The following is a 26,649-nucleotide window of genomic DNA, read 5'->3' as shown; positions in this document are numbered from 1 at the left end:
AGGATACTATTGGCCGACCCTCAGCCAGGACGCCAAGAAGTTCGTTAGAACTTGCGACAATTGCCAACGCTACGGAACCATAATCCACCAACCTCCCGAGCTGCTCACCCCCATCTCGGCCCCGTGGCCATTCGCGCAGTGGGGGGTGGATATCATTGGCCCTTTCCCTTTGGGCAAGGGCCAGACCAAGTTCGCGGTGGTTGCTGTGGATTACTTCACCAAGTGGGCCGAGGCCGAAGCGCTCTCCCACATAACGGAATCCAGGATCACGTCCTTCGTATGGACAAGCATCATATGTCGCTTTGGTATACCACAGGCCATAGTGACAGACAATGGAAAGCAGTTTGACAACGCCAAGTTCAAAGACTTTTGCAGCAAACTTGGCATAAGTCACCTCAGCTCGTCCCCCGCACATCCGCAAGCGAATGGGCAGGTGGAGGCGGTCAACAAGATCATCAAGCGAGGCATCAAACTTAGATTGGACTCCAAGAAAGGCAGGTGGGCCGAGGAGTTACCAGAAGTCCTATGGTCGTACCGGACCACCCAACGGGGGTCGACGGGTGAGACCCCATTCTCCCTGGCCTTCGGCTCCGAAGCTGTGGTCCCGGTTGAGATCGGCATGCCATCTGATAGAATAGAGTGTTACGAGCCTTCGACGAATGAGGAAGAGCTGCTCCTCAACCTCGACTTGTTGGAAGAAAGAAGAGCACTGGCCCAGCTACGCCTGGCGGAATATCAGGGCAGGATGGCCAGACATTACAATGCCCGCGTTCGACCTCGGGACTTTCAGGTCGGCCTTCTGGTCTTAAGGAGGGTCCAGACGCATCTGGGTGCCCTCGATCCAGCCTGGGAAGGCCCATTTGAGATCAAGGGCATAGTCCGACCTGTGACGTACGTATTGGTCGATCTGGAAGGAGATGTCCTCGCACACCCGTGGAACGCGAAACACCTGAAGCGTTATTATCCTTGAAATGCAAAAAGGGTTTTCGATGAATTTGTAACGGCTGTTCCAAAAGCATTATGATCGGAATAAATGTGATGATTTAATTTCGTGCTTCCGAGTTCGACCAGAAATTAAATGGGGGCCACGGACTCCCACGCGATCGCGTTCCAGCAGTTGGTTCAAATTCAATCCTTCGAAGCCTAAGGGTACGAGGTGCGATGCCAAAACCACTAACGAACTTAAAATTCAAACCTTTAAGGCAAAGGGGCGATGTGGAAAGTTCAAAGTGATCAAGCCTCCGAACTTGGGGGTACGAGGAATGATATGAAAAACAGCTACGGACTTAGGATTTTGGCCTTTTTACCTTTTTAAGTTAAGGGTGGAATGTTACAATCCAGAGTTGGTGCAATGTGATTAAACATTAAGAGATTCAAACTCAAGCTTTCAAATTATTTTAATTAAAGGCGCGACCTCAAAAGTAAAGAGGTGCGAGGTGACATTAGCTGCAGTTCAAAGGAAAAGCGAAGGAAAAGGTCACTAACAACAAAGTAGAAGCGAATGGGAGTCTCTTTATTGGATGAAGAGCAGAGCCAAAGCTTATAGACCTTGCAGCTCTGCCCTGACACTTACAAACAAAAAGAAAAAGGGAGGGAGAACAGCGAAAAGCCTCATGAAGGGTGGTCGCCTAAGAGCCTGCTGGGGGAGCGCCCTCCTGAGTGGAGTCGACCTGGTCCTCTTCGGGATCGGAGTAGTCAGAATCCAGATCCCTGACATACCGATCCACCAACGCTTGGGGGCCAGGGGTGCCGCTAGGCCCAGACGCCCACTTCTCGGCATACCTCCTTTTCAGACCACTTAAATCGATCTGAAGGTCGGGCATGTCGGAAGCAATGCCCTTCATGAGGAACTTGAAGCCCGCGTCAGAAAAGTCTTTGGCAAATCCATCGAAGTCAGGATGTTGCCTGAACGATTCCTCCAGCAGGACTCCATTGCTGAGGTGCTCCTTCGCCGTCTCCAGCTCGGCGGTCGCATGCTCCAACTCCTTATCCTTCGCTTCGAACGCCTGGAGCATGTCGTCCTCCTCCTTCAGGAGCTGGAACTTCTCCTTCTCCAAGCCCCTGGTGATGGCGTGGGCAGCTCGGAGTTGAGCCTTGCGCCTGTCCTCCTCTTTCTTCAGTAGCTCGGCCTGAGACTCCACTTCGGCCTTCAAAGTCTCCACCTCGGAGTGAGCCTTCAGCAGCTCATCCTTCATGGTGGAGGAAGCAGCCTCCAAGGCAGCGGAGAACTCCTCTTTCTCCCTCGTTGCCAAAGCTTCTCTCCCATCCAGCTCGGCCTTTATAACCAGAGCCGATTGAATGGAAGCAACAAACGCCTGAGAAATGGTACAAGGAAACAGTAAGGTCGAACTATCTGTTGGGCGAAATCAAGCAAAAAAAAATGGGGCACTAGTCTTACCTCGGCAGCGTAGTCAATGGTCCTCTGCAAAACGGACCCAGGAGCGCTCACAAATTTGGACGCCCTCCTTATGCAGCGGTCCATACTCGCAGCTGAGATGCGGGTCACTTGCTCCCTCACCCCGAGACTTGACGGCTCAATTCTGAACCGCGCCGTCACATCGGACGTCCCGCCCATCCTGGCCGCAGGATCGTCCACCCGATCAGCCCAACTTGCAGGCAAGACCCTGCAAGCTCCGACCTCCGAAGGAGAGATCGCCTTCTTTTTCTTCCTTCTTCGCTTTAGAGGGGCTTCCTCCCTCGCCTCCTCGCCCAAAGGCGGGGCGTCCGCCGCCTAGGTCTGGGCGTCCACCGCCTCGGCCTGATCCCTGGGGCGCTTCTCCCTCGAGGGACCCCCGGAAGACTCCAGCTCGATCACCAGGGCTGGATCTTCCGAGGCAGGCCCTGCCACGGCAGGGGTGGGCGGTTTCGAACTCTGGGCAGCCTCAAGAGCATGGGCTCGGCCCTTGGACTTGCGCTTCACGCCGCTTGCAAATCCGCAAACCATGGCTACAAGATAAAACAAGGGTCAACACAAGGTTAGAGGAAAAAGGGGGGAGGCAAGTTCGGCATACCGAGTTCAGAGTTCGGCCTAGAGGATTCGATGGGACGAACTGCAGGGTTGTAATCTAGCAGCCCGGACTCGAGCAGCAGTTCGTCAGTCACCAGGGTTCCGACCTTCCTACCCCTCGGAAAGCGCTCCTTGTAGTATTTCAGAGTATCGAAGGAGGCCTGCGTAAGCTCGGGGACTGGTCGGATTGAAACTGCACGAAGACAAAATCCGAGTTAGACCTGAATGACAGAAGAAAATTACGAAAAGTAAGAGCTACTCCGTACCTAGGTTCCCAAACCTAGTGGGGACGTCAAAGAAGGAACGACCTGACTCGTCCTTTGCGAGCCATTCCCCCGAAGCGTAGAACCACTTCCTCACCCATCCCTTGATGGAGGTCGGCCCCTTAACTAAACCACCTGCGCCTTTCCTTGCGCACATATAGAACCGACCAAGCTTCTTAGCTATCCTTTTCGCCTCGAAGCACGCGAGGAGCTGGTCTACGTCCAGCAGCTCGGCCTCCTCACTATCCCGAGCTCGAAGCCAAAAGAGGATGGCCAAAGCGAAAATGACACCCCACCCATTGGGGGCCACTTGAGCCGGAGCCAACCCAGTCCGGAAGAGAAATTCTTGGACAAAAGGGTGAAGGGGAAGTCTGAGGCCGTACTCAAACATCTTGAAGTAGAGAGTGACCCATCCCTCTGGAGGATGGTCAGCTCTCTCCCCCTCCTCCGGAAGCCTGAGGAGGATGTTCTCAGGGATAGCGAATCCCCTACGAAGGGATCCGAGGTAGTGCTCAGGTATCCTGGAAGGATATTCCAAACCCTGACCTGAAGTGGAGGCATCGCTATCCTCCCCGTCATCGGAGATTCTGAAGTGTTCTATCTCCTCGAGCTCGGCCTCTAACCTACGAGCTAGATCGGATCCTAGATTGCTGCTAATAGAGGACGACATGGCAATTATGTTCGAAAGAGAGAGGGAAGAGACCGACCTACCAAGGGTTCGAGCTGCCTTCAGATCGAACTCCAAGAATGCAAGAAACGTAAGGTATGACCTGAAGGATTGGGAGCATTTATAGCCCGTCGGAGGAACTTCCCCACCGTACACGTGTAATCAACGAGTGGCTGGGATCTCCTCTGAGACCCGAAGCGTCGGAATATTTGAATATTCCGACGATAAATCTTCCGCGACGGTTGTATTTCCCCACGAATAGGAAGTCGCCACGTGTCCAAAGCAGGTCGAATGAACTTCTCTGCCAGGTCGAGATCGGACCAGACAGAGAGGGGGCCAATGTTTGGGGAAGGGTATACTCGGGACACGTGGAAGACCCCTATTGGTGCCCCAAGATGACTCATGAATCACGCCCAGCTCGGAAGGCCGAGATGCCCGCCACCAACGCCGACAAACGCCAAGTGTGAGGGCCGAGGTGAGCCCGGCTCAGGTCCGACCCACCGGGGAGCCCGGTATGGGCCGAGATGCGCAACTGTCTGCGGCGTGATTATCGGGCGTAACCGTCGGTCCCGAGATTACCGGATGTAACCGACGGTCCCGAGATTACCAAATGTAACGGTCGCTGGATTAGCGGGACCGCCACCCATAAGTAGGGGACCTCACTCCCCGATCAGGTACGATGATTTCTGGCTTCGAACTAGACTTGGAATCCGACCTATACTGACTTGATCGTCGGAGTGCACACCTTTTTGTGCAGGTCCGCCCAAGTGGTCAGGTCGGTCCGGAGGCCGGGTTCGAGCTACAACCAGAAACACACTGTTGTGCAAATCTTTGCATAAACAATATAAAAAAACAAAAAAGTCTCAATTCATTTTTTTTTTTTTTTTTGTGGATGCTCACTAAAAAAAATTAGATTTTCTATCTCTATTTACTATATATTTAGTTTACTCGGTCAAATTGAATTTTAAAGTTCAAAAGGAGTGGGATCAATTTTTGTTAAATAAATATATTAATTTCGTCAAAGGAGGATAAACATATCAGCCAATAATGCAACATAAATTAAATTCTTTTCTCTCTTTCAACATTAATCCTTCCTACCAAAACACCATTAAATAGTGGAGCTTGCAATCACAAAATCTCAATAACCCAACCATGAACAAGTATTACTCTTCTCCATTAATCCCTCTTTTTCTTGCCTTCATTTTTCTATCTTCATCTCGATTCTGGACCTTAGCGGTTGCTGACAAACATGAATCCTTTCTACAGTGTCTCCTCAATCACTCTCCCGATGGTAATTACTCTATTTCTAAAGTCATACACACTCCAATCAACTCCTCTTATTCTTCTGTTTTAGACTTCTCCATTCGAAACCTTAGATTCTCGACGGCTGAAACCCCAAAGCCACTCCTCATCATAACACCATCACATGTTTCCCACATCCAAGCAGCCGTTGTTTGCTCCAAACGCTATGGCTTTCAAATCCGAACTCGAAGTGGTGGCCATGATTTTGAGAGACTTTCCTACGTAGCCCATCTCTCATTCATCATAGTTGACCTTATAAATCTCAGGTCCATCTCTGTTGATGTCAAAAACAACAATGCATGGGTTCATTCTGGAGCAACTCTAGGTGAACTTTACTATAGTATTGCTCAAAAAAGTCGAACCTCGGCGTTTCCAGCAGGTGTTTGCCCCACGGTTGGAGTTGGTGGACACTTCAGTGGTGGTGGATATGGATTGTTGCTGAGGAAATATGGTCTTGCTGCTGATAATGTGATTGATGCTTACTTGGTTGATGCGAATGGGAAGTTTCACGATAGAGAGTCGATGGGGGAAGATTTATTTTGGGCCATTAGAGGGGGTGGTGGAGGGAGCTTTGGAATCGTGGTGGCGTGGAAGGTGAAGCTGGTACCAGTGCCCGCGACTGTGACACTTTGCCAAACTAACAGAACTTTGGAGGAAGGTGCAGTCAAGCTAACCCATCGGTGGCAATATGTGGCCAACAAATTGGATGAAAATCTATTCCTAGGCATCCTTTGGCTTGGTATTCTTTCAACTTTTTCCCTTTTTGAGTTATTTGTTATTTATTTATTCCTTTTCATTGTGAGGTCACATTGAGTAGAGTAGAAAAGTGAATGAACAAACACAAAATCTAAAAAGAGGGATTTTGGGACTATGCAAGTAAATAGTTAAAAAATGCTTAAAAAAATACAAAAGAAAAAAAGAAAAAAAAAGTATACATTTGTTTTCAGTGGCTTAATAATATAAACTTCAAAATTAAGCCTGCTTGGCTTGAAACAATTTTATGTTTTGATTTAGAAACATTTTCTAAGTACGAAATCTTTGTACAAATCCTTTCATAAATAAATATTAAAATGGAAAGTCACCACGCAATGTCAAATAATTTTAAAATAATAATAATAAATAAAAAAAATTACATTTGCTTTTTACCCATTCATTGATTGAGTAGAATTAAGGACACGCAATTTTAATTTTATATTAAAATAAACATTAAATTGACTCATAGACTTTGATTTTTGACAATTATCTATCTTATGTTTGAGTAAGGTATTAGTTCACAACTTAAATTAAGACTCATAGACTATGATTTTTGGACAATTGTCTATCTTATGTGTTTGAGAAGGGTATTAATTATTGATTCACAACTTATTTAGATTCAATCTTTCATGTAATTTAAAAAGTTAAATTACAATTTTTTATTTTGTTGAGTACAATTAAATTAAAAACTTAGTCTATGAACTTCTAAAGTTGTATATAGGCCGATAAGTTTTTTAAAATTAAAAAGTGCCGAATATGTCTGAAGTGTATAATAGGTCTTTTAAATTTAAATTTGCGTGTCCATAGATCCTTGACTTATTAAACCTTTTTTAAAATTCATGAACCTCTTAGAAACATAAAGTTAAATTTTATCCATTGGACCGTAACTTTTCGATTCAGAGATTTGTTAGTCTATGAATTTTAAGAAATGCCTAATAAATTTAGGAACTAAACTTACAATAACTCAACCAAATTAAAGTTTAAAGCTAAAATAAACTTAAAGACTAAAAAGGGAAAACATAAACTTTAAAAACATGTCTCAATCCATCACATTATACAGAAGTATGAAGTTGGGTTTTTCCCTTTTAAAAAATCTCATATATCAAATCACTACAAACACACAAATTTGGATGATTTGAACTCAACTCTTGATGGTAGGTGGGAATGTTACAAGTCAAGGAGGAGGCAAAACAAACCCAGTAGCTACATTCTTCTCTTTGTTTCTTGGCCAGGCAGATGAGCTTCTGGCAATCTTGAACACAAAATTTCCTGAGCTAGATCTGGCAAAGAAAGACTGTATAGAAACGAGCTGGATTGAATCCACTGTCCTTATGGGCATCGGATTTCAAACTAAGGTGACCTTGGAAGCTCTGCTAAGTAGAACACCTCTCACCAATATAAGCACAAAAATCAAATCTGACTATGTCAAGGAACCCATTTCTGAAGCTACAATCCAGGGCATAGGGGAGAGATTAAACGCTCAAGATATAGAAAGCGGAAACCTTATATTTGTTCCCTATGGTGGGAGAATGAGCCAGATTTTCGAGTCGGAAACTCCTTTCTCACATAGAGCTGGATATTTGTACAAGATTGGCTACATCACCTCATGGTTAGACCAAAGCATTGATACTGAGAAAAGGCACCTGAGTTGGATACGAGAGCTTTACAGTTACATGGCTCCTTTCGTTTCAAAATCGCCGAGGGCTGTATATGCCAATTACAGAGATCTTGATATTGGATCAAATAAGAGGTATGGAAAGACAAGCTACAAGCAAGCCAGCACCTGGGGGTTCAAGTATTTTGGGAATAATTTTAATAGGTTGGTGCATGTTAAGACCAAGGTTGATCCTTACGATTTTTTTAGGCATGAGCAAAGCATACCCACCCTCGGACAGACGATACATCTTACTGAAATAAGTGTGATATTATATTATTTTTACTTGTGTTTAAACTATGCCTCAACCTAGCTATTTTCTGTAGTAAAATAAGGGGCATGTACTTTACAAACATATATCTATGCATCCAATTATAGGTATGTTTAGTGTGTTTGGTGTAATAAAGTAAGTTTTTTTTTCTTGAATCCATGTGATACATATATATATTTTGAAGAAATATTACTTGAGTATGTATGTGAGGAACATATGAAATGCTAAATAAAAGCTCCCCAATTAAGAGAAGTTAAAGAAGGCTCATAATTACAAAATACAGAAGATTTTGATGATCAAGAAGATGAAGATACAATGATGTCTTCCCAAATGTTGGCGGGTGTTTTTGCTACATCAACGAAGTGTGACTATTCCTTCCGGAGTCATATATGCCAAATAATTTAGCTAACTGCATTACTCCACAAGACATATCTCTTATTGGTAAGAGGTTTATCAAGGCACTCTATAATGAAATGATCAACTCATCTCGGGACCGAGATACAAATATAAAAAATGGAGAAAAGTTGGTTCCATAGGCCTGCACAAAAGTGGCAGTGGAAGAAAAGGTGATCTACAAACTCCGAAGCTGATTTACAAGGACAGCACCAATGGGGACTGTTGTAGACATTTGGGAGGCACTTTTGAAGTTTATCTGGAGTATTAATGCCTCAGTACAAGACACACCACCACAGAAAGAACTTCCACTTCTTAGGAATTAGCAGCTTCCAAAGGGCCGAGAAGAAATTTTGGGGCATGATTTTATTTGTAAGACGGAGGCTACCTTTGCAAGACTGAGTAAGATACAGATGATATACATCCTCTGATCCAACATCTCCATTTTTCATCCAATCCTTTCAGTTTAAGGATCGATAAAATAAAATGTCAATTGATCTTTGTCGAAAGCTTTCTCAATATCTAATTTTATGAGGATACCTTTTGAACGGGAACAGCGCCAAATGTCCACCATTCGTTAGCCATTAAAATGGCATCAGTAATTCGACGGCCATGTACAAAAAAGCACTTTGCTGTTGAGCAATGGTGGATGAGAGAACCTCTTTTAATCGATCAGCTAATACTTTGGCAAGTATCTTATAGATACTTGTAGTACGGCCATTTTTCTGGGGCTATGAACTTTTGAGATGGAGAGCTATGAAGGTTTCGTTAAGCACACGATTCACTATCCCTATTCTGAAAAAGTCATGGAACATCTCCTTTATGGATGGCTTGGAAATGTTCCAAAACCTTTTGAAAAATTCTATGGTAAATCCGTTTGGCCCGGGTGCTTTGTTGTTCCCCAAATTCCTTATGCTACTTAGAATTTCTTCATCTGCAAAGGGACGTGTAAGCCAAGATGCATGTTCGGTGCATAATATAAATACATATAATTCAAAGACAATATATACCAAATCTATATTTGAAATTTAATGGCTAAAGAAATTTGATAGATGAACCTTGGTCTTAACATGCATCCAGCCTCTTAAAATTATATTGTTTTCAAACTTTCCATATTTGTTGGTTGATCTAATGCATCAAAGTCTGTGTAGGTTATATTTTGTAACCAAAGGAGTCATGTATTCTTAAAGTTTTCAAAGCAAACTCTGGTGTTTGTCATTTGCATTGATATAATTTTGTACAGAAATCCTTTAAATATTTCTACAGATGAGTTTCTTGATTTTGATTATTTTATGTATTAAACTTTCTGTCATTTGTGAATTGGTTTGTGATCCATTTTCAATTTGAGTTTTAATCGGTCCAAGTAATAGTTTACAAACCTGGCAAAAGTAGAGGTGTTCATGGATTAGGTTGGGATCGGGTTGGAGAGTTTTTCTAGACCAACAGATTCCTCTACCCGATAGAACTGAAGCTACTAGGCAAATCAACCCAACCGAACCCTTAGCATTTTTTTGTTTCTTTTTTCTTTCCTTCTTTTTTTTTCCGATATAGTTGCAAATGGAGTTAGATTTTTTTTTTTTCTTTCTTCTTTCTTCCACAACTAGTTGCAAATGGGGTTGCTTTTTTTGTTCTTTTATTTTCTAGATCTATAGCTACAAATGGGATTGCTTTTTTTCCTTCTTTTTTCCAGATCTATGGTTTGGTGTTGCTTCTTTTTCTCCTTTTTTCCAGATCTATAGTTACAAATGGGGTTGCTTGTTTTTTCTCTTCTATGGCAAGCAAGACCGTGAGAAAGGTGAGTGCGAGATCTCGCGGCAAGAGACATTAAGATCAAGAGGTGAGAGATAGTGAGATCGAGAGTGAAAGATAGATCTGAGAAAGAGATGAGATAGAGATAGAGGATTGGAGAGAGAGATCGGTGATGGTAGAATTAATGACAAAATCAACATCGATAAATGATTTTAAACTTTCTTAAAATCAATTTTTTTAATTTTTCAAATATGATCCATAGGAAGGGAAGTAATTTTAACAATGGCAAAAGTCACTTCCAAACACACCTTTAATGATGGGTGATCAGTACAAGATATAAGTCTTCACCGTGCAAAACTAGTTCGGTTTGAATGATCTAAAACTATTTCGATTTAACCTACGAACCGAACTGAATAGGTCGTTTCTTTAAAAGCTTAACTCAACTCAAACTTGTACACCGTACTTTTGAATGTGAAAAAACAACTTATATTCAAAGATAATATGAATATATATAATTTAATCAAAGTGGTGAACAAAGATGAGACAATGATGCAAGTTGGTTGATTTTTACATATTTGTTTCTTCCAAAGGTAAATTCAAAGCAACCCACCTCCTTCACCTCCATTTAGGTATATTAACTGATGAAAAAATTAAATACCTCTCCAATAAGTTAAAATAAAATCTATTAAATATGGCAGTTGACTACCCTCTAGTAACCATTTGAATACGTCTGAAAATACAATTTAAAAACAATTTCATGCATTCAATGATGTAAAATTTACCAACCACATTGTCCAATCCCTCCAAATAATTTGTCCATTTGAACTAAAAAAAACCACCATAAATACATGAGCTTCAAAGCACACATTAAATCTCAAAAGCCTGCCATGAAGTACTCTTCTCCATTAATTCCTCTTGCTCTTGCCTTCTTTCTTCTATCTTCATCTTCATCATGGGTTGGAGCTTCTGCTGACAAATACGAAGCCTTTCTTCAATGTCTCCTCAATCACTCACCCGATAGTAATTTCTCTATTTCCAAAGTCGTATACACTCCAATCAACTCCTCTTATTCTTCTATTTTGAACTTCTCCATTCGAAACCTTAGATTCTCAACGGTTGAAACGCCAAAGCCCCTCCTCATCATAACACCATCACATGTTTCCCACATCCAAGCAGTCGTTATTTGCTCCAAAACTCATGCCTTCAAATCCGAACTCAAAGTGGTGGCCATGATTTCGAGGGTCTTTCCTACGTAGCTCACCTCCCATTCATCATAGTTGACCTTAGAAATCTCAAGTTCATCTCTATTGACATCAAAGACAACACTGCATGGATTCAATCTAGGGCAACGGTAGGTGAACTTTACAATAGTATCGCCAAAAAAACCCAAACCTTGGCATTTCCAAGCGGGTGTTTCCACCATGGTTGGAGTTGGTGGGCAGTTCAGTGGTGGTGGATATGGAATGCTGCTCAGAAAATATGGCCTTGCTACTGATAATGTGGTTGACGCTTACCTGATTGATGCGAATGGAAAGTTTTACGATAGAGAGTCGATGGGAGAGGATTTGTTTTAGGCCATTAGAGGGGGCGGCGGAGGAAGCTTTGGAATCGTGGTGGCATGGAAGGTGAAGTTGGTTCCGTTCCGACGACTGTGACTATTTGCTCAACTAACAGAACTTTGGAGGAAGGTGCAGTGAAGCTAATGCATCGGTGGCAATATGTTGCCAACAAATTGGACGAAAATGTGTTGCTGAACATCCTTTGGCTTGGTATTCTTTCAACTTTTTTGCTTGAGTTATTTCTTATTTATTAATTCCTTTTCCGTGAAATTTATCCTTTGTGACCTCGTATTGAATAGATAAAAGAGTACATGAATAAACAAATACATAGGGAAAGAGTGATCTTAAAACTAACTTTTGATTGAGTAGAATTAAGGACTCGCAATTTTTATTTTATTGGAATAAACATTATATTAAGACTTTTGATGCCAGAGTGAGCATAGTTCAGTCGTAATAATTGACATATATCTTCAATCAAGAGATTGGGAGTTTGAATCCCCTCCTCCATGTTCTATTAAAAAAAATATATACTGAGACTTTTGATTTTGTACAATTATACATCTATCTTATGTTTGAGTAGGGTATAAATTTACAACTTAAATTAAGACTTGTAGACTTTATTTTTTGACAATTTTGTATCTTATGTTTAAGAAGGGTATTTAAATTCACAACTTATTTAAATTCATTCTTTAGTCTAATGTAATTGGAAAACGCTAACATACAAATTTAGTCCATGAAGTTTTAAAGTTGAGTTTTTTTTTTCTTTTTTAAAAAAAGAGTTTTTTAAGTTTAAAAAGTGTCAAGTATGTCCAATACCTACTTTGTGTTTAGTAAGTTCCTAAATTTTGAAAGAATATATTACTGTCTTTTTAAATTTCAATTTGTCTGTTTAATAAATCCTTCATTTGTTCAAAAATTTATTAGATTCATGAACTAGTTATACACACAAGAAATTTGTGTTTAATTATTCGACGTTGACTTTTCGATTTTGTGTTTAGCAGGTTTATGAATTTCAAGAAATGTCTAATAGATTTAGGTTAATAATTTAACCAAATTAGATAAAATAAACTTAAAGACTGAGAAAAGGAAAACATAAACCTAAAAATAAATAAATAAATAAAACTATCACTCCGTCCAAGGTTTTAAATGTTGATATAAATGGAAATGTCGAGGTCTCAATTTCACGGAAATATCGATAAAATGTCAATGTCCATGGACATTTCTGTAAAAGTTATAGAAATTAAAAAATCGTAAAGAGTATTTAAATTAACAAATAAATTTTTTTTATATTTCTAATTAATTAAAAATGATTGCTCCTAATATTAATACTATATATATTGGTGACATTTGTTGATATTTTTCATATTTAATCAATTTTTTTGTTATACGATGGGAATGTCGATTTACATCTCATGTCAATGTCGTCTAACTCGTGGATACATAGAAATAAGATGAAAATATCGACGCGTTGACAGATATTTAATACATGATTCCATGGCATATAGACATATGAAATGAGTTTTTTCCTAAAAACAAAATCCCATCCCAATACATAAAAATTTGGATGATTTGAACTCAATTCTTGATGGTAGGTGGGAATATCACAGGTCAAGGAGGAGGCAAAATAAACCCAATAGCTACATTCTCCTCTTTTTTTCTTGGAAAGGCAGATGAGCTTCTTGCAATCTTGAAGAAAACTTTTCCAGAGCTACATTTGGCGAAGAAAGAATGCACAGAAACGAGTTGGATTCAATCAACTGTCCTCGTGGAAGCTATGCTCAGTAGAACACCTCTCGCCAACATAAGCTTAAAAATCAAATCTGACTTCGTCTAGGAACCCATTTCTGAAGCTGCAATCCAGGGTATTGGGGAGAGATTAAATTCTCGAGATATAGAAGGGGCAAACATTATATTCGTTCCCTATGGCGGGAGAATGAGCCAAATTTCCGAGTCGGAAACTCATTTACCACACAGAGCTGGATATTTGTACAAGATTGACTACTACGTCTCATGGAAAGACCAAAGCATTGATACTGAGACAAGGCACATGAGTTGGATACGAGAGCTTTACAGTTACATGACTCCTTTAATGAAATAAGTGTGAGTATGATATTATATTGTTGTTAGTGTTTAAACTATGCCTCAATCTATTTTTGTAGCAAAATAAGGGACATGTACTTTGCCAGTATATATCTATTTATCTAATTATGGGTATGTTTAACTTTAGTTTGTGTTTGGATTAATAAAGTCAAGTTGTGGGTATTAGTAGAAATTCGCCTTTTAGTGACGGTTAAAAAACGTCACGAAACATTCAACAGAGTGGTTTCTTATGCAAAATAAATAACATACGTGTGTGTACACACAAACAACAAGCTCATCCGCCTTTTCCTAAGAAAGAAATTGAAGCAGCTGGTTGTTTGGTAATTTCCTTGGACTCCTCCCTGAGTTGAATTCCCACACTTATCATCAAGAATGGAATTCAAAACCTTCATGTTTTCATAGTCCTAATAATATTTTTCTTTTTTTTTAATGTTAAAAAAGTTATGCTTATAACATTATTTCACCTATGTGTTTTGTTATCTGCTTTTTTTAAATATTTCTAAAATATAAGTTAAATTTTAAAAACTAAAAAATATATATATTTTTTAAAAGTTTTTTTTCAATTTTTGAAATTTGGTTAAGAAAGATAAAAAGTTTGTGAGGGAGCCTGCATAATTTTTAAAAAAAAAAAAAAAAGAAAAAAAAACTAAAAACTAAAAACTAAATCATCATCATATAAATATGATTGTGTCTAAGGAGAAGGCCTGTTTCTTACCCTATATATTTATGGAGTGATTTGTTTTTAAAGTTTAAATTCTGTTTTATTCTTTGAATTTTCAAAATTAATTTTAACTTTTAAAATAACTAAAAAGGTTTTTTTAGTAAAAAATTTAGAGGCAAAAACAGATCTACCACTAAAATAAATATACTACTGATGATCAATTAAGTACATAATTAAATATAAATTTCCTTAATTACAATTAAAAGTTCATATTAACCAATAATCAACTCAAATTCTAAATGAACTAGTTTTTTTTTTTCTTTTTCAAAAAGATACTGGAACAATTCATTCAAGTATGTGTGATAAGAAGGCTAAGTAAAAGCGCTCCAGTTAAGTGAAATGGACGAGATATTGTAGTTACAAAAGAAAGTAGAATTGAAAGACCAAGAGGAAGCTAAAACAATAATGTGATCCCAAAGGTGGTTGCAATATTTGGAGATATAGACAAAAATTCTATTGTTTCTGTTCAACCACACTGACCATAAAATGGATCCCATAACATTGCACCAAAGGATATTAAGACTATGGCACAGAGGAGGGGATAGCGTTTCTGTGATGAACTCTTCGACGTGGCCTTGAATCGGAGGAAATAAGTTGAAGATATCAAACAGTCGATGCCAAACTTTGAGGGAGGGGGCTTGAAAATCGAAAGAAAGTATGTTGGCAAGCTTCTGCCTTGGAGATATAAGCATATTTCCATTTATCAAGCTTCTGATCGACTCTTTCAAGGATAGATGATTTTTTAATATTTATGCTGAGTCCAGAGGCTTGCTCAAAGGATTTTAAAATAAGGAAGAGATTCTGGAGCTTTTATGTTCGTTAGCACTGGACAGAAGTTAGATATCATCAGCAAATAATAAGTGAGCTGATATATGAAAATCACTATCCTTCATCAACGAGACGACTGAGATAGTCCATCGCGGTGACAAATAGAAAGGGAGATAAAGGATCTCCTTGGCAGATCCCCTGGACGCAGTAACTTTACCCCTTGGTTTGCCATTCGGGAGGACAAAAAATTTGGTAGAAAAAATACAGCCACGAAAGTAACCCATTCTCTGTAAAGCCAACTCAAAGATGAAGTTGATATTGCAAAAACTTAATCTCAATTTTAAAAGTAATTTAAAAACTTGTGTTTGGCAATTTCATAGCTGGTGATTTTTATTTTTATTTTTTAGAAAATAGTTGGCGATTTTATAATTGTTAGATTAGATGTATACGAATTCTATTTTCAGGAACAGTTTTCGTGTTTTTGGAAAAGAAAAATGAGAAGGTAAAATAATAATTTTCATATATACACCAAACATGCTCGAACATTTTTATTCTAAAAAGCCCAATAATTTAATAACTATTACAACATTATATTTCATTTAATAATTTTAATATGACACTAGAATATACTTAAATTATTTATATTTTTAAAATGATATATTTATGTATAAATTCATTTTGCTCTTATATAATATTCCAAACAAAACTAGCATATCAAAATTTCCTCATAAATCTTATACTTACGACTTGTTTCCCTCATATTTTGTGTCATAAAAATTGGTATGTATTAATTATCGATATCGCTAGTAATGGTAGTTGATAGTTTTAAATTATTAGATGTCTTTTTTATTTTAAAAATAAGACATTACAAATATAAGGTCATGATTCAAACTTATAAATTTATAGAATAAATAGAGATAGATTAACTGTTAGCTATGTTCACTGCGTGTGTATTTATTTGTTATTTGTGTAAAAAATATTGAAGTTTTTTTTTCAAAGGTAAGATATATGGCAAGGAAAAAAGAACTATCTCGCAATTAGGGATGGCAAAACAACTCGTGGGGCCAGATACCGACCCAACCAGGTTGGAAAATCTCCAGTTTGATTGGATACAAGGCCAGACCAAGGATCTTAATCGGGGTTCTCAGTGGGAACGGGGAAGAGTATTCTCACCCGTCCTCTCGTCCCCAATCTTGTCCCGTTTAATATTAAATATTTATTTTATATAGTAATATTAATAATATATTAATTATATTCATTTTATCGGGGATGGATTGTTCGTTGAAGGAATTCCCGCCTATGTTACCCACTCCATCGACGGGAGTCGAGATAGGATTCGCCCCAGCCCTGCTCCATTGTCATCCCTGCCCCATCCTCAAATCAAGGTTAAAAAAAAAAAAACTGTAGAAGAACTACCTGAATTCACAATAATAAGTAGAACATCAAACCAACAAAGAAAAACAACAAAAAAGAATAGGAACAAAAACATCAAAGAATATAAAAATAACAACCCAACAAAAAAAATAAATAAATCCGAAGCAAACTTCAACAAAGTCGAAGTTCAGCTGTAAAATTATTAGTGAATTATTAAAAAACTGACATCTAGATTAATTAATTATAGTTTCTTTTAGTAAAATTAATTATAGTTATATTCTTAACATATATAACTTAAGGGAAGGTAGCATGGGATGAGTTTGGTATATTTTACCATTTAAAAATAATAATAATAATAAAATGAAACAAATTATTTGTTAATAATCATTTTTGTACTAAAACTAGAAAGTGTCTCATTTAAATAACTTTTAAATAATCATCTCAAATATTTCTTTAAAAATAAATTTAAAATACTTCAATTTTTTAAAAGTTTTTGTTATGACCAAATATTATAGATTTTTTAAAAATCACTTTAATTATGTAAAATTATCTAGGAGACCATACTAAAACACATTATATAAATTAGTAATTCTTTCAAAAGTATGGTAGTTTTTTTTTTTCAAAGTTATCATAAATATCTTACAAGGTTAGGTTCAAGTTAGCTTTTTAAAAAAATGGTTAAAAAATCTTTTTTTTCATTTATTTTTATTGAAGTCATGATTTAGTCTTAAATTTTAATTTATAACGATTTAATTCTTGTACTTTCAAATTGGTACCAATTTAGTCGTCTCTAAATTTTAATATATCACACTATATTTAAAGTTTGTAATGATTTAGTCTCTATTACAAAAATTTTTGTGAAGTGATTTCTTGTATATGTAATCTATAAACCAATGAGAGATCAAATGTATTTATAAATTACAAAATTAAATGATTAAAGAATAAAAAGTGGTACTTAATTTTAATCATATTTCCACAGTATGAAATTAATTGTTACAAATTTTAAATTAGAGGACACTAAATTGTTACTAATTACTAAAGTTCAATGATCAAATTATTACAAATTAAAATTTAATGTTAATTTAGCGGTAACAAAATATATTTTTTCATCCATTTAATATATTGAAGTTATCAGTGGTCAAAGCTATGAAATTTTCTAAAAAAATTATTGCGGAACTCTTGTTTTTTTTTTCTTTTTTAATTACCAAAGTCAGATGAAATTTTCAATAAAATAAATTGATTCGTAAACATTTGGAATAGTCAGATTACTTATCGTATTGGGTTTCTTTTTTTCCTGTAAAAAATTACATATTCCAATAATGTTTTTAAAAATGAGATAAAAAATAATATTTTTGAAAATGAAATGCAAAATATTACACTTATTAATTTCACTTGTCTTCTACTAAAACCATTTATCAAACAAACGATTTCACTCCACTTAAAAGAAAATTAAATTATCAACTCAAGCATTAAAAAAAATTTAAAGGTTTAGCTGCTAATTTGAATATAGCTCGAAAAATTAAAGTACCTAACTTGATCGTGAATTCGAATCTCCTGCCCTACAGGTTGTATTGAAAAAAATAAATTGTTTCAATTAAACAACTAAATCATTCAACCAATAAATTATATTCATGTAAGAAGAACATAATAAAAAAGATTTTGAAATTTAGTTCAATGTTGTAGTTGACAAAGACTTTTAAAAAAACGAAAAAAAAATATTTTTTAACAAAGACTTTGCGAGAATATTTGGCTCACATTTTTATTCATTTGTTATACGTTTGAAGTGGAAAGCCAGAGTTTACTTAGTATTTGGATTATAAAAAAATAATGATTTGTACAAATTTGTACGATAACCTATATCTAGTTTGTAGGTTTATAATTTAAAAAAATAAATGTATATTATTAAAAGTAAAATTCATAAATTTTAACTTGGGTAAGTTATGTAATCTATAGGATAAAAAAAATTAGTTGCTTGTGGTAATAAAATTTAACACCAAACTTAAAACTTAATTTACACAACCCTAATTCATGAGTTAAAACTCTTCTTTGATATTGGTCAACTATGATTTTGTACTTGTTTCCTTACTGTTGAAGAAAGATTTTACTTATTTTATTGTTTCTTTTTTTTTTTTTTTTTTTTGTTCTCTTTATATTATACTTAGTTAATCAATAGACCCTATTAATATATATTTAGCCAATAAAAACAGACCATATAAAAAATAAGAAGAGCTCTTTTTCTATGTGAAAGCAATTTCTTTAATAAAATTATTTTTTTTTTAGAATATTATGGTGCTTAAGTGTCAACGCACATCTCTTACGTATTACTATTAGATTTTTTTATAGGTAGGAGAGAGATAGGCATAAAAAATATATAGTTTTTCTATTTTTCAAGAAATTAAAAGTTGTGAAATATTTATTCATGATCAGCATAGAGATGTCATTAGGAGGAGTAGTTCGTGTCTATTATAAATCTATACAAGATCCCTTTTTCTTTTCCATATGGGATCCTTAACCTACCCCTCAGGATCGTGGTTCTTTTGGCTCATCGATCTTGGTCGGATCTCATTTTTTGACCGACTCTAATATACCATATCAATATTCATAGGATTCCTTCTCAAAATCAATCGACAATGAGAGGAGTAGCTTATGTCTATTATAAACTTATGTAATGTATTTTGCTGACTTGTATTTAGTTTAGTCGGTCAAATTGAATTTTAAAATTTAATTTGGTTAAGTTCAAAAGGAGTTGAAATAAAAAAAAACATCTTCCATTAGCTCTATCAATTTTTTTAAATGAATATAAGATTCGGTCAAATGAAATAAACATATAGTGAATGATGCAAGATAAATTAGATTGAATTGAATTTTGTTTCCTTTTTTTTTTTTAATCTTTCTTCTTCCTAACATTAATCCTTCCTACCAAACCATACCATAAATAGTGGAGCTTTTAATCACAAAAATCTCAATAACCCAACCATGAACATGAACTACTCTTCTACTTTAATCCCTCTTTCTCTTGCCTTCATTTTTCTACCTTAATCTTCATTATGGGTAGCTAACGAAATTTGGAATAGGCCACATTAGCTTTTAGATATTCACTACGACTGTTTAAAAAAATCATAATATTACACAGTAGAAATTGATGTAACTGTGGTCGACAAAACGGATTTTATAGACCATGATTTTTAGCAATCATGGTCTAAATGTCTATAATAGACTACGGCTATGGAAAGAACTATGATCTCTAGTCTAACTTTACACAAGCACAAACTGTGATCTAAATGTAACTTTTACACTACCGTTATAAAAATCGTGAAATACTTATTAAAAGATAACGAGAGCTCCTTACGATGTGTATCCAATAATTTCTTTATTAAAATTATTCTATATACTGTTCTTTATTTCATGTGTTTTAAAAATGTTTAGGTGTTTATCGATCAATATCCATCTTGACAAATATGAAAGAGAAATGTAGGAAACGATGGTTTTTTTTTCTTTTTTCCAAAAAACTAAAAAGTTATCAAATTTTTATCGATGATCAATACAAAAATTAATAGGCACCCGTAAGCACCAAAGTAATATTTTTCGGTGAATGTGAAAAATTATATTTTCTTTATTCACTATATTTACTTTAGTCGGTGGAATTGAATTTTAAAGTTTGAATTTGATATTAAATTCAAAATGAGTGAAACAAAAACATCTTCCACTCGGATCAAATTTTTTTGAATGAAGATATGATTTGGTCAAAGGAGATAAACATATAGTGAATGACGCAAGATAAATTAAATTAAGTTGATTTTTGCATCTTCTTTTTTATCTCTTCCTTCTTCCAACATTAATCCTTCCTACCAAACCACACCATAAATAGTGGAGCTTTCAATCACAAAAATCACAATAACCCAACCATGAACATGAACTACCCTTCTCCCTTAATCTCTCTTTCCCTTGCCTTCATTTTTCTATCTTCATCTTCATTATGGGCCTCAGCTTTTCCTAATAAACACGAATCGTTTCTTCAATGTCTCCTCGATCACTCTCTCGAATATAGTAATTACTCTATCTCCAAAGTCATACACACTCCAATCAACTCCTCTTATTCTTCTGTTTTAGACTTCTCCATTCGAAACCTTAGATTCTCAACAGTTGAAACTCCAAAGCCACTCCTCATCGTAACACCATCACATGTTTCCCACATCCAAGCAGCCGTCATTTGCTCCAAAAGCTATGGCTTTCAAATCCGGACTCGAAGTGGTGGCCATGATTTCGAGGGTCTTTCCTACGTAGCCCACCTCCCATTCATCATAGTTGACCTTATAAATCTCAGGTCCATCTCTATTGACATCAAAGACAACACTGCATGGGTTCAGTCTGGAGCAACTCTAGGTGAACTTTACTATAGTATAGCCCAAAAAAGTCGAACGTTGGCGTTTCCAGCGGGTATTTGCCCCACAGTTGGGGTTGGTGGACACTTTAGCGGCGGCGGATATGGATTGTTGTTGAGGAAATATGGTCTTGCCGCTGATAATGTCATTGACGCTTACTTGGTTGATGCGAGTGGAAAGTTTCACAATAGAGAGTCGATGGGGGAGGATTTGTTTTGGGCCATTAGAGGGGGCGGCGGAGGGAGCTTTGGAATCGTGGTGGCGTGGAAGGTGAAGCTGGTTCCCGTGCCCGCGACTGTGACACTTTGCTCAGCTAACAGAACTTTGGAGGAAGGTGCAGTCAAGATAACCCATCGGTGGCAATATGTGGCCAACAAATTGGATGAAAATCTATTCCTAGGCATCCTTTGGCTTGGTATTGTTTAACCTTTTCCCTCTCGAGTTATTTGTTATTTATTTCTTCAACTTTTAAAATTGTAGCTAGATAATAATTTTTTTAACTTTATATAATATGTCTAACTCTTGAATTTTTTTATTTTGTGTAATTAATAAGTTTCTAAACTTTGAAAGTGTCTGATAAATCTTTTAAATTTCAGTTTGTGTGTCCAATAGATCCTCAACCTATTCAATATTTTTAAAATTCATGAAGTTGTTAATCTTGTGTTTAACTGGATGACTCTTAGATTTTGTATTTAGTGGGTCTACAAATTTTAAAAAAATGCCACTAAACTTGTAATAACTTAATCAAATTAAATTTTAATGTTAAAATAAACTTAAGAACTGAAAAATGAAAACATAAACTTTCTCCATCAAATATACAAAGAAGTCTGAAATGGGTTTTTTCCCTCATCAAATCCCTACAACATACAGATTTGAACTCAATTCTTGATGTTAGGTGGGAAAATTACAAGTCAAGAAGGAGGCAAAACAAACCCAGTTGCTACATTCTTCTCTTTGTTTCTCGGAAAGGCAGATGAGCTTCTGTCAATCTTGAACACAAAATTTCCTGAGTTGGATTTGGCAAAAAAAGACTGTATAGAAACGAGCTGGATTGAGTCAACTGTCCTCATGGGTGTTGGATTTCCAACTGAGCTGACTTTGGAAGCTCTGCTAAGTAGAACACCTCTCACCAACACGAGCTCAAAAATCAAATCTGACTACGTTAAGGAACCCATGTCTGAAGCTGTAGTCCAGGGCATATGGAAGAGATTAGATTCTCAAGATATAGAAGGGGGAAATATTATATTTGTTCCCTATGGTGGGAGAATGAGCCAGATTTCCGAGTCGGAAACTCCTTTCTCACACAGAGCTGGATATTTGTACAAGATTGGTTACATTGCCGGGTGGGAAGAACAAGGCATTGATGCTGAGAAAAGGCATCTGCGTTGGATACGAGAGCTTTACGATTACATGACTCCTTTCGTTTCCAAATCGCCGAGGGCTGCATATGCCAATTACAGAGACCTTGATATTGGATCGAATAACAAGTTTGGAAAGACAAGCTACAAGCAAGCGAGCGTCTGGGGGTTGAAGTATTTTGGGAACAATTTTAACAGGTTAGTGCATGTTAAGACCAAGGTTGATCCTTACGATTTCTTTAGGCATGAGCAAAGCATACCCGCCCTCTAATAGATACATCTTGTTGAAATAAGTCTGTGATATTATATTGTTTGTACGTGTGTTTTGTAAACTATACATGTCGTCATATCCTATTTCTGTACCAAAATAAGGGCCATGTACTTTACAAGCATATATATATATTATATACACGCATGTTTAAGCTATAAGTATGTTTAATCGTAGATTGTAAATAGAAATCTATATTTTACCTAATCACAATTTTCAAAAAATGAACTTAAAACCAAAGCAAAACTGTTACTATTTCATCTACCACAGATATCCACAAAAATGAACTCAACACCAAGAACATAATTTTGAACCCTCATCCCAAATTATTCATTAGAACAAAGAATCAATAACAAAGAATATCATCACATCACAGATCACTCCTGTAAGCCAAAAAAAGACTTCAACACAACTCAAATTACAACAATAATATCCTGCAAAAGAATACTCTCTTTTCACTCCAATTCCTCACTAAATTTGTATAAACAGAGCAAAAAAATCTCACTCACTCCATCTTCTTCGTCTTGAATCGATACAGAACTCTCTTCCTTTTGTTGGAAACATTCTCCACTGTCAGCACAATCTTCCCTGCTTCGCTGTTCCTGAAGCTGTTCCTCACTGGTTCTTCACTTCCACTCATCTTCTTCCCCTTCTGTACAATAATGGTGTACGACCCTTCATCCGACGGCACGAATTCCTCCTTGTAATTCACTTCCCATCCAACGACGCTCAGATCCCAGATCAGGGTACTCTCCCCCTGTTCCTCGAACCACCGGAATCACAAATTATTTGCAGACCCAGCAAAGAAATCAAAGAAGATGTCAAGAACAGAGTTGATTTCGTACCTGAGGTGCTGGGATTTCGATGGCGGCGGTTGCTCCGGCCTTGAGGTTGAGCTCCGAGACGGCGCCATCTTCGGCTGTGAACTCCTCCTCGTTTTCTCTCTTGAAGCCGCCGTACTGGACCGGGATTTCCTCAGCCGGGATGTACCTGTGGAGAGTTTATAGAATGGATAAATTTAATTCATGCATGGATATCTTAGCACGGATAGAAATTTTACTTACCGGAGAAGGGTTTCGGTTACTTTGGCGGGACGAGCGATGACGAATTTGCTCTTGGTTCTTTGGGTTAAGAATGGAGAGAGCAGAGCGTTGAGTGCATAGTACCAGAACGGAACATTGATGAATATCTGCAAACAAAAATCCAACCGATTTCAGAGAAGTTCTATGCAAAAAAAATAATAATAAATAAAGCTCAGAAAAATGGGAGTTGGCTTACGTTTTTGGCGACCAATTCAGGGTAATTGTCCTGCAAAATCCCCACGGCTTGTTTGGTAGCGATTCTCAGCTCCTTCTTCGCCGGCCCCGGCGAGTTCTTGAGATCGTTGATCTGAAGCAACGAAGAGACGCCGCCGGGTTTCAGATCGAGCTTCTGAATCCCCTTCTCCATAACTTGGCATCTCCACCTCAAGAACTGCTCTCGTTTCTCCTCTGTTCCGAACGTCTTCTGATAGAGCTCTTCGTCGTCGAAAACTCCGAAGACGTTGTAGCAAACTGGGTGCCCTTCGCGATCCACGCCGCTCATACACGCCGCCGAGTTCAGATCGGTGGGGAATTCCTCCTTCAGGATCGAATCGATGTGGGATTTCTTCCGCCATGAGAGGGTTTTCTGAAGCATTTCGAATGCTTCGTTTACCTTGAATTCTCTGGCTCTTAAGAACTTCAAGAGAATCACATCTGTCCCCTCTACTCCCCTGTTTGGCAACAGCGACACCCCCCACAGAGAAATTTCCGCGTCCATTTTGCTCTTATTTTCATTTTTTTCTTCGGAAGTTTCATCGGTTTTCTGGGTTTTTTCGTCTTCTTCCGCTGGCTTTGGAGAAGGTTGTGGAGGAGGCGACGTCTCCTCGTTCTGCTCTGGTTTTTGCTCTGTTTCTTTCTCGATTTCTGGGGGAGAATCGTCCTTTTTGATAAGATTGTTGCCGAGAATGGCTTCTTCGAGTCTGGATTTGAACTCGATTAGGGCCTTTCGCTCGAATTCCTTCAGATCCGAGAGATGGTTGCTTTCTTCCTTGTAAGAAGAGCTCTTTTCAATGGTGGCCGTCGCCTCCTCCACAACCTTCTCCTTCGCTTCTTCAACTACCTTCTTCGGCTCTTCTGGAACCTCCACCGCCGCTGCCGCCGCCGGCATTGGAGCACCTTCAACGTTAACAACTTCCACAGTCATGGCGATCAACAAGAAATCAAACTGCAAAACCAAAAACAAAATTAACAAAACGGAGAGGAAAAAACAGAGTAAAAAGAAAAAATTGAAGAACATGAACCAAAACAAAACAAAAAAAAAAACCCACGTCTTTGATTCTGGTGCCGAATCGATTTTCTCTGCTCTGAAACGCTGAGTGAGAGAAGAGGAAGAGGGATTGATTTGATTTGATTTGATTTTGATGAAATGGAAGAGACGAAGTTGTAACGGTTATATATGGGGGGGTTTAATTATAATTTAATTTTTTTTGGAGAAAAACTTTTAAAAATAAAAATAATAAAATAATAATAAAACCCCACCAACGGTCACTTACCTGTATCCAACGCAGAGGAGCCGTTGGGATTCGTTTTTGAATCACGAGGGAGGGGCTGTGCTAGCCTGGACGACAGCAGTTTGTGCTCTGATTGAGATCGTTTTGGGCCCACAGATTCTCTGATTGGATGGATCAGATGTGGCTGTATCCTACATGGCAGGACGCGTGTCTTTAATCTATTGGATGCTCTACAGAATAATACAAAGAATTTTTGTTTTTCTTCTAACATATTTTAAAATATTTGACTAGTCTTTTTTATTTTAGTTTTTGTGTTGAACCAGTCAAATTCTAATCATAATTTTTTTTTTCTGAAACTAATCATGGGATTGGGAATTTGGGATGGTACCAATGTTTTTTTTTTTATTATCTTGAATGTTTTTATATTTTTTTGGTTAGATTATATTTTTAGTTTGGGTGGCTTAATTCTAGTTTTGATTTATATGTTTTTGAAAATTTTGTTATCGTTCCTATCTTGTCTTTTTAATTAAAATTTATGGACGTTTTTATCGTTTAGTGATAACGCTAAAAAGAGTCAGAATAATTTTGAGGAAATCGAAATACATGAGTTCCTTGTAGATGTTTGAGAATTTGGATGCTTGACATTTTTTATGTTTGTATTTTTTTTTTATGTTTGTATTTTTTTTTTTTATGTTTGTATTTGAAACACAAATATTATGAGATGCCTGGAATTTTTTTTTTCTTTTAGTAGGATGCCTTAAAATATTTGGATAGATGTATTTGTTAGGTATGAAGTACTTATAATTGTATAAAAAAATTTCAACAATATCCTTATTTAAAAATTAAAAAACCCCTTATTATGCTATATTGTACACTAATTTTAGTTAATTTTAATGCTAAATTAATTTTTAATTACAAATTGTTGGAATAGCTCAGTTGGTTAAAGCGTGTGGCTGTTAACCACAAGGTTGAAGGTTCAACCCCTTCTTCTAGCGATTATATATTTTATGGTTTCTTATAAAAAAGAAATGGCTTTTTTTTTAATTACATTTATATTAATTTTAATTTGTCAACTTTTATCTTTGAGTTTAACACAACTTGAGAGTTGAAATTCGAACATCTACAATATATATGCCTTGACGAGTTTAACAAATTTGTCAACTTAAACATGGTTCAAATAGTGAAACATTAGTATCTTTTCTCATGGGTAGATTTCAATCCCCTCAAATTTTTAAAAGAAAAATGAAATTTTAAACTCAATTAATTATTGAATAATTGAAAGATTAAGAGGTAATTGTGACGCATGTCATGTAATATTTAGAGAACAATGATATTATTTAGAGAACAATGATATTAAAAGAAAAATAGAGGTAAGAACATAAACTTTAAATAAACAGCAATGCATGTGGGAAAAGCAAGATTCATGAGGTGGGGTGGACCGACAATGAAATTTGTCAAATTGTTTTGTTCTTTACACATTCGAGTGATCATCAGCTGGAATGACAACATTGTCTTTTATGTTCTTGC

The 26,649-nt window shown here is 37.0% G+C and overlaps 3 protein-coding genes and 1 long non-coding RNA gene across 4 annotated transcripts; 3 read left to right on the top strand and 1 right to left on the bottom strand.

The window, feature by feature from the left end:
• Positions 1 to 4,911: 4,911 nt before the first annotated feature.
• On the top strand, positions 4,912 to 8,169 carry LOC111012562 (tetrahydroberberine oxidase-like). Its single transcript, XM_022286733.2, has 2 exons — positions 4,912 to 5,978; positions 7,151 to 8,169. Exons 1-2 carry the CDS (start codon positions 5,090 to 5,092, stop codon positions 7,957 to 7,959), a joined length of 1,698 nt encoding a protein of 565 aa, XP_022142425.1. The 5' UTR covers positions 4,912 to 5,089; the 3' UTR covers positions 7,960 to 8,169.
• Positions 8,170 to 10,946: 2,777 nt separating this feature from the next.
• LOC148212486 (uncharacterized) lies at positions 10,947 to 13,832 on the top strand. Its single transcript, XR_015789866.1, has 2 exons — positions 10,947 to 11,828; positions 13,211 to 13,832. It is a non-coding gene; the product is annotated as an uncharacterized LOC148212486 (long non-coding RNA).
• A 6,617-nt stretch (positions 13,833 to 20,449) lies between these two features.
• Positions 20,450 to 22,753, top strand: LOC111012666 (tetrahydroberberine oxidase). Its single transcript, XM_022286895.2, has 2 exons — positions 20,450 to 21,378; positions 21,859 to 22,753. The coding sequence occupies exons 1-2, from the start codon at positions 20,487 to 20,489 to the stop codon at positions 22,590 to 22,592; spliced, it is 1,626 nt and encodes a 541-aa protein (XP_022142587.2). The 5' UTR covers positions 20,450 to 20,486; the 3' UTR covers positions 22,593 to 22,753.
• Positions 22,754 to 22,892: 139 nt separating this feature from the next.
• Positions 22,893 to 25,092, bottom strand: LOC111012721 (Sec14p-like phosphatidylinositol transfer family protein). The gene is made up of 5 exons (XM_022286974.2): positions 24,940 to 25,092; positions 23,868 to 24,836; positions 23,654 to 23,778; positions 23,435 to 23,579; positions 22,893 to 23,346 (listed from the first exon to the last, which is right to left on the bottom strand). The coding sequence occupies exons 2-5, from the start codon at positions 24,813 to 24,815 to the stop codon at positions 23,095 to 23,097; spliced, it is 1,470 nt and encodes a 489-aa protein (XP_022142666.1). The 5' UTR covers positions 24,816 to 24,836; positions 24,940 to 25,092; the 3' UTR covers positions 22,893 to 23,094.
• Positions 25,093 to 26,649: the final 1,557 nt, after the last annotated feature.

This window comes from Momordica charantia, assembly GCF_013281855.1.
Source record: "Momordica charantia cultivar OHB3-1 chromosome 3 unlocalized genomic scaffold, Mcharantia_2.0 BLBB01000003.1, whole genome shotgun sequence".
Taxonomy (NCBI): domain Eukaryota; kingdom Viridiplantae; phylum Streptophyta; class Magnoliopsida; order Cucurbitales; family Cucurbitaceae; genus Momordica; species Momordica charantia.
Note: the sequence above shows the minus strand (reverse complement) of the source record. Positions and strands in the feature narration are given on the sequence as shown.

Excerpts from the sequence above, each read along its gene's own strand:
- LOC111012562 (XM_022286733.2), top strand. The coding sequence starts at position 5,090 with ATGAACAAGTATTACTCTTCTCCATTAATCCCTCTTTTTCTTGCCTTC. Across the intron at positions 5,979-7,150 it reads CCTAGGCATCCTTTGGCTTG|GTGGGAATGTTACAAGTCAA; the intron begins GTATTCTTTCAA and ends TCTTGATGGTAG.
- LOC111012666 (XM_022286895.2), top strand. The coding sequence starts at position 20,487 with ATGAACATGAACTACCCTTCTCCCTTAATCTCTCTTTCCCTTGCCTTC. Across the intron at positions 21,379-21,858 it reads CCTAGGCATCCTTTGGCTTG|GTGGGAAAATTACAAGTCAA; the intron begins GTATTGTTTAAC and ends TCTTGATGTTAG.
- LOC111012721 (XM_022286974.2), bottom strand. The coding sequence starts at position 24,815 with ATGACTGTGGAAGTTGTTAACGTTGAAGGTGCTCCAATGCCGGCGGCG. Across the intron at positions 23,779-23,867 it reads CTGAATTGGTCGCCAAAAAC|ATATTCATCAATGTTCCGTT; the intron begins GTAAGCCAACTC and ends TTTTGTTTGCAG. Across the intron at positions 23,347-23,434 it reads TCGAAATCCCAGCACCTCAG|GGGGAGAGTACCCTGATCTG; the intron begins GTACGAAATCAA and ends TTCGAGGAACAG.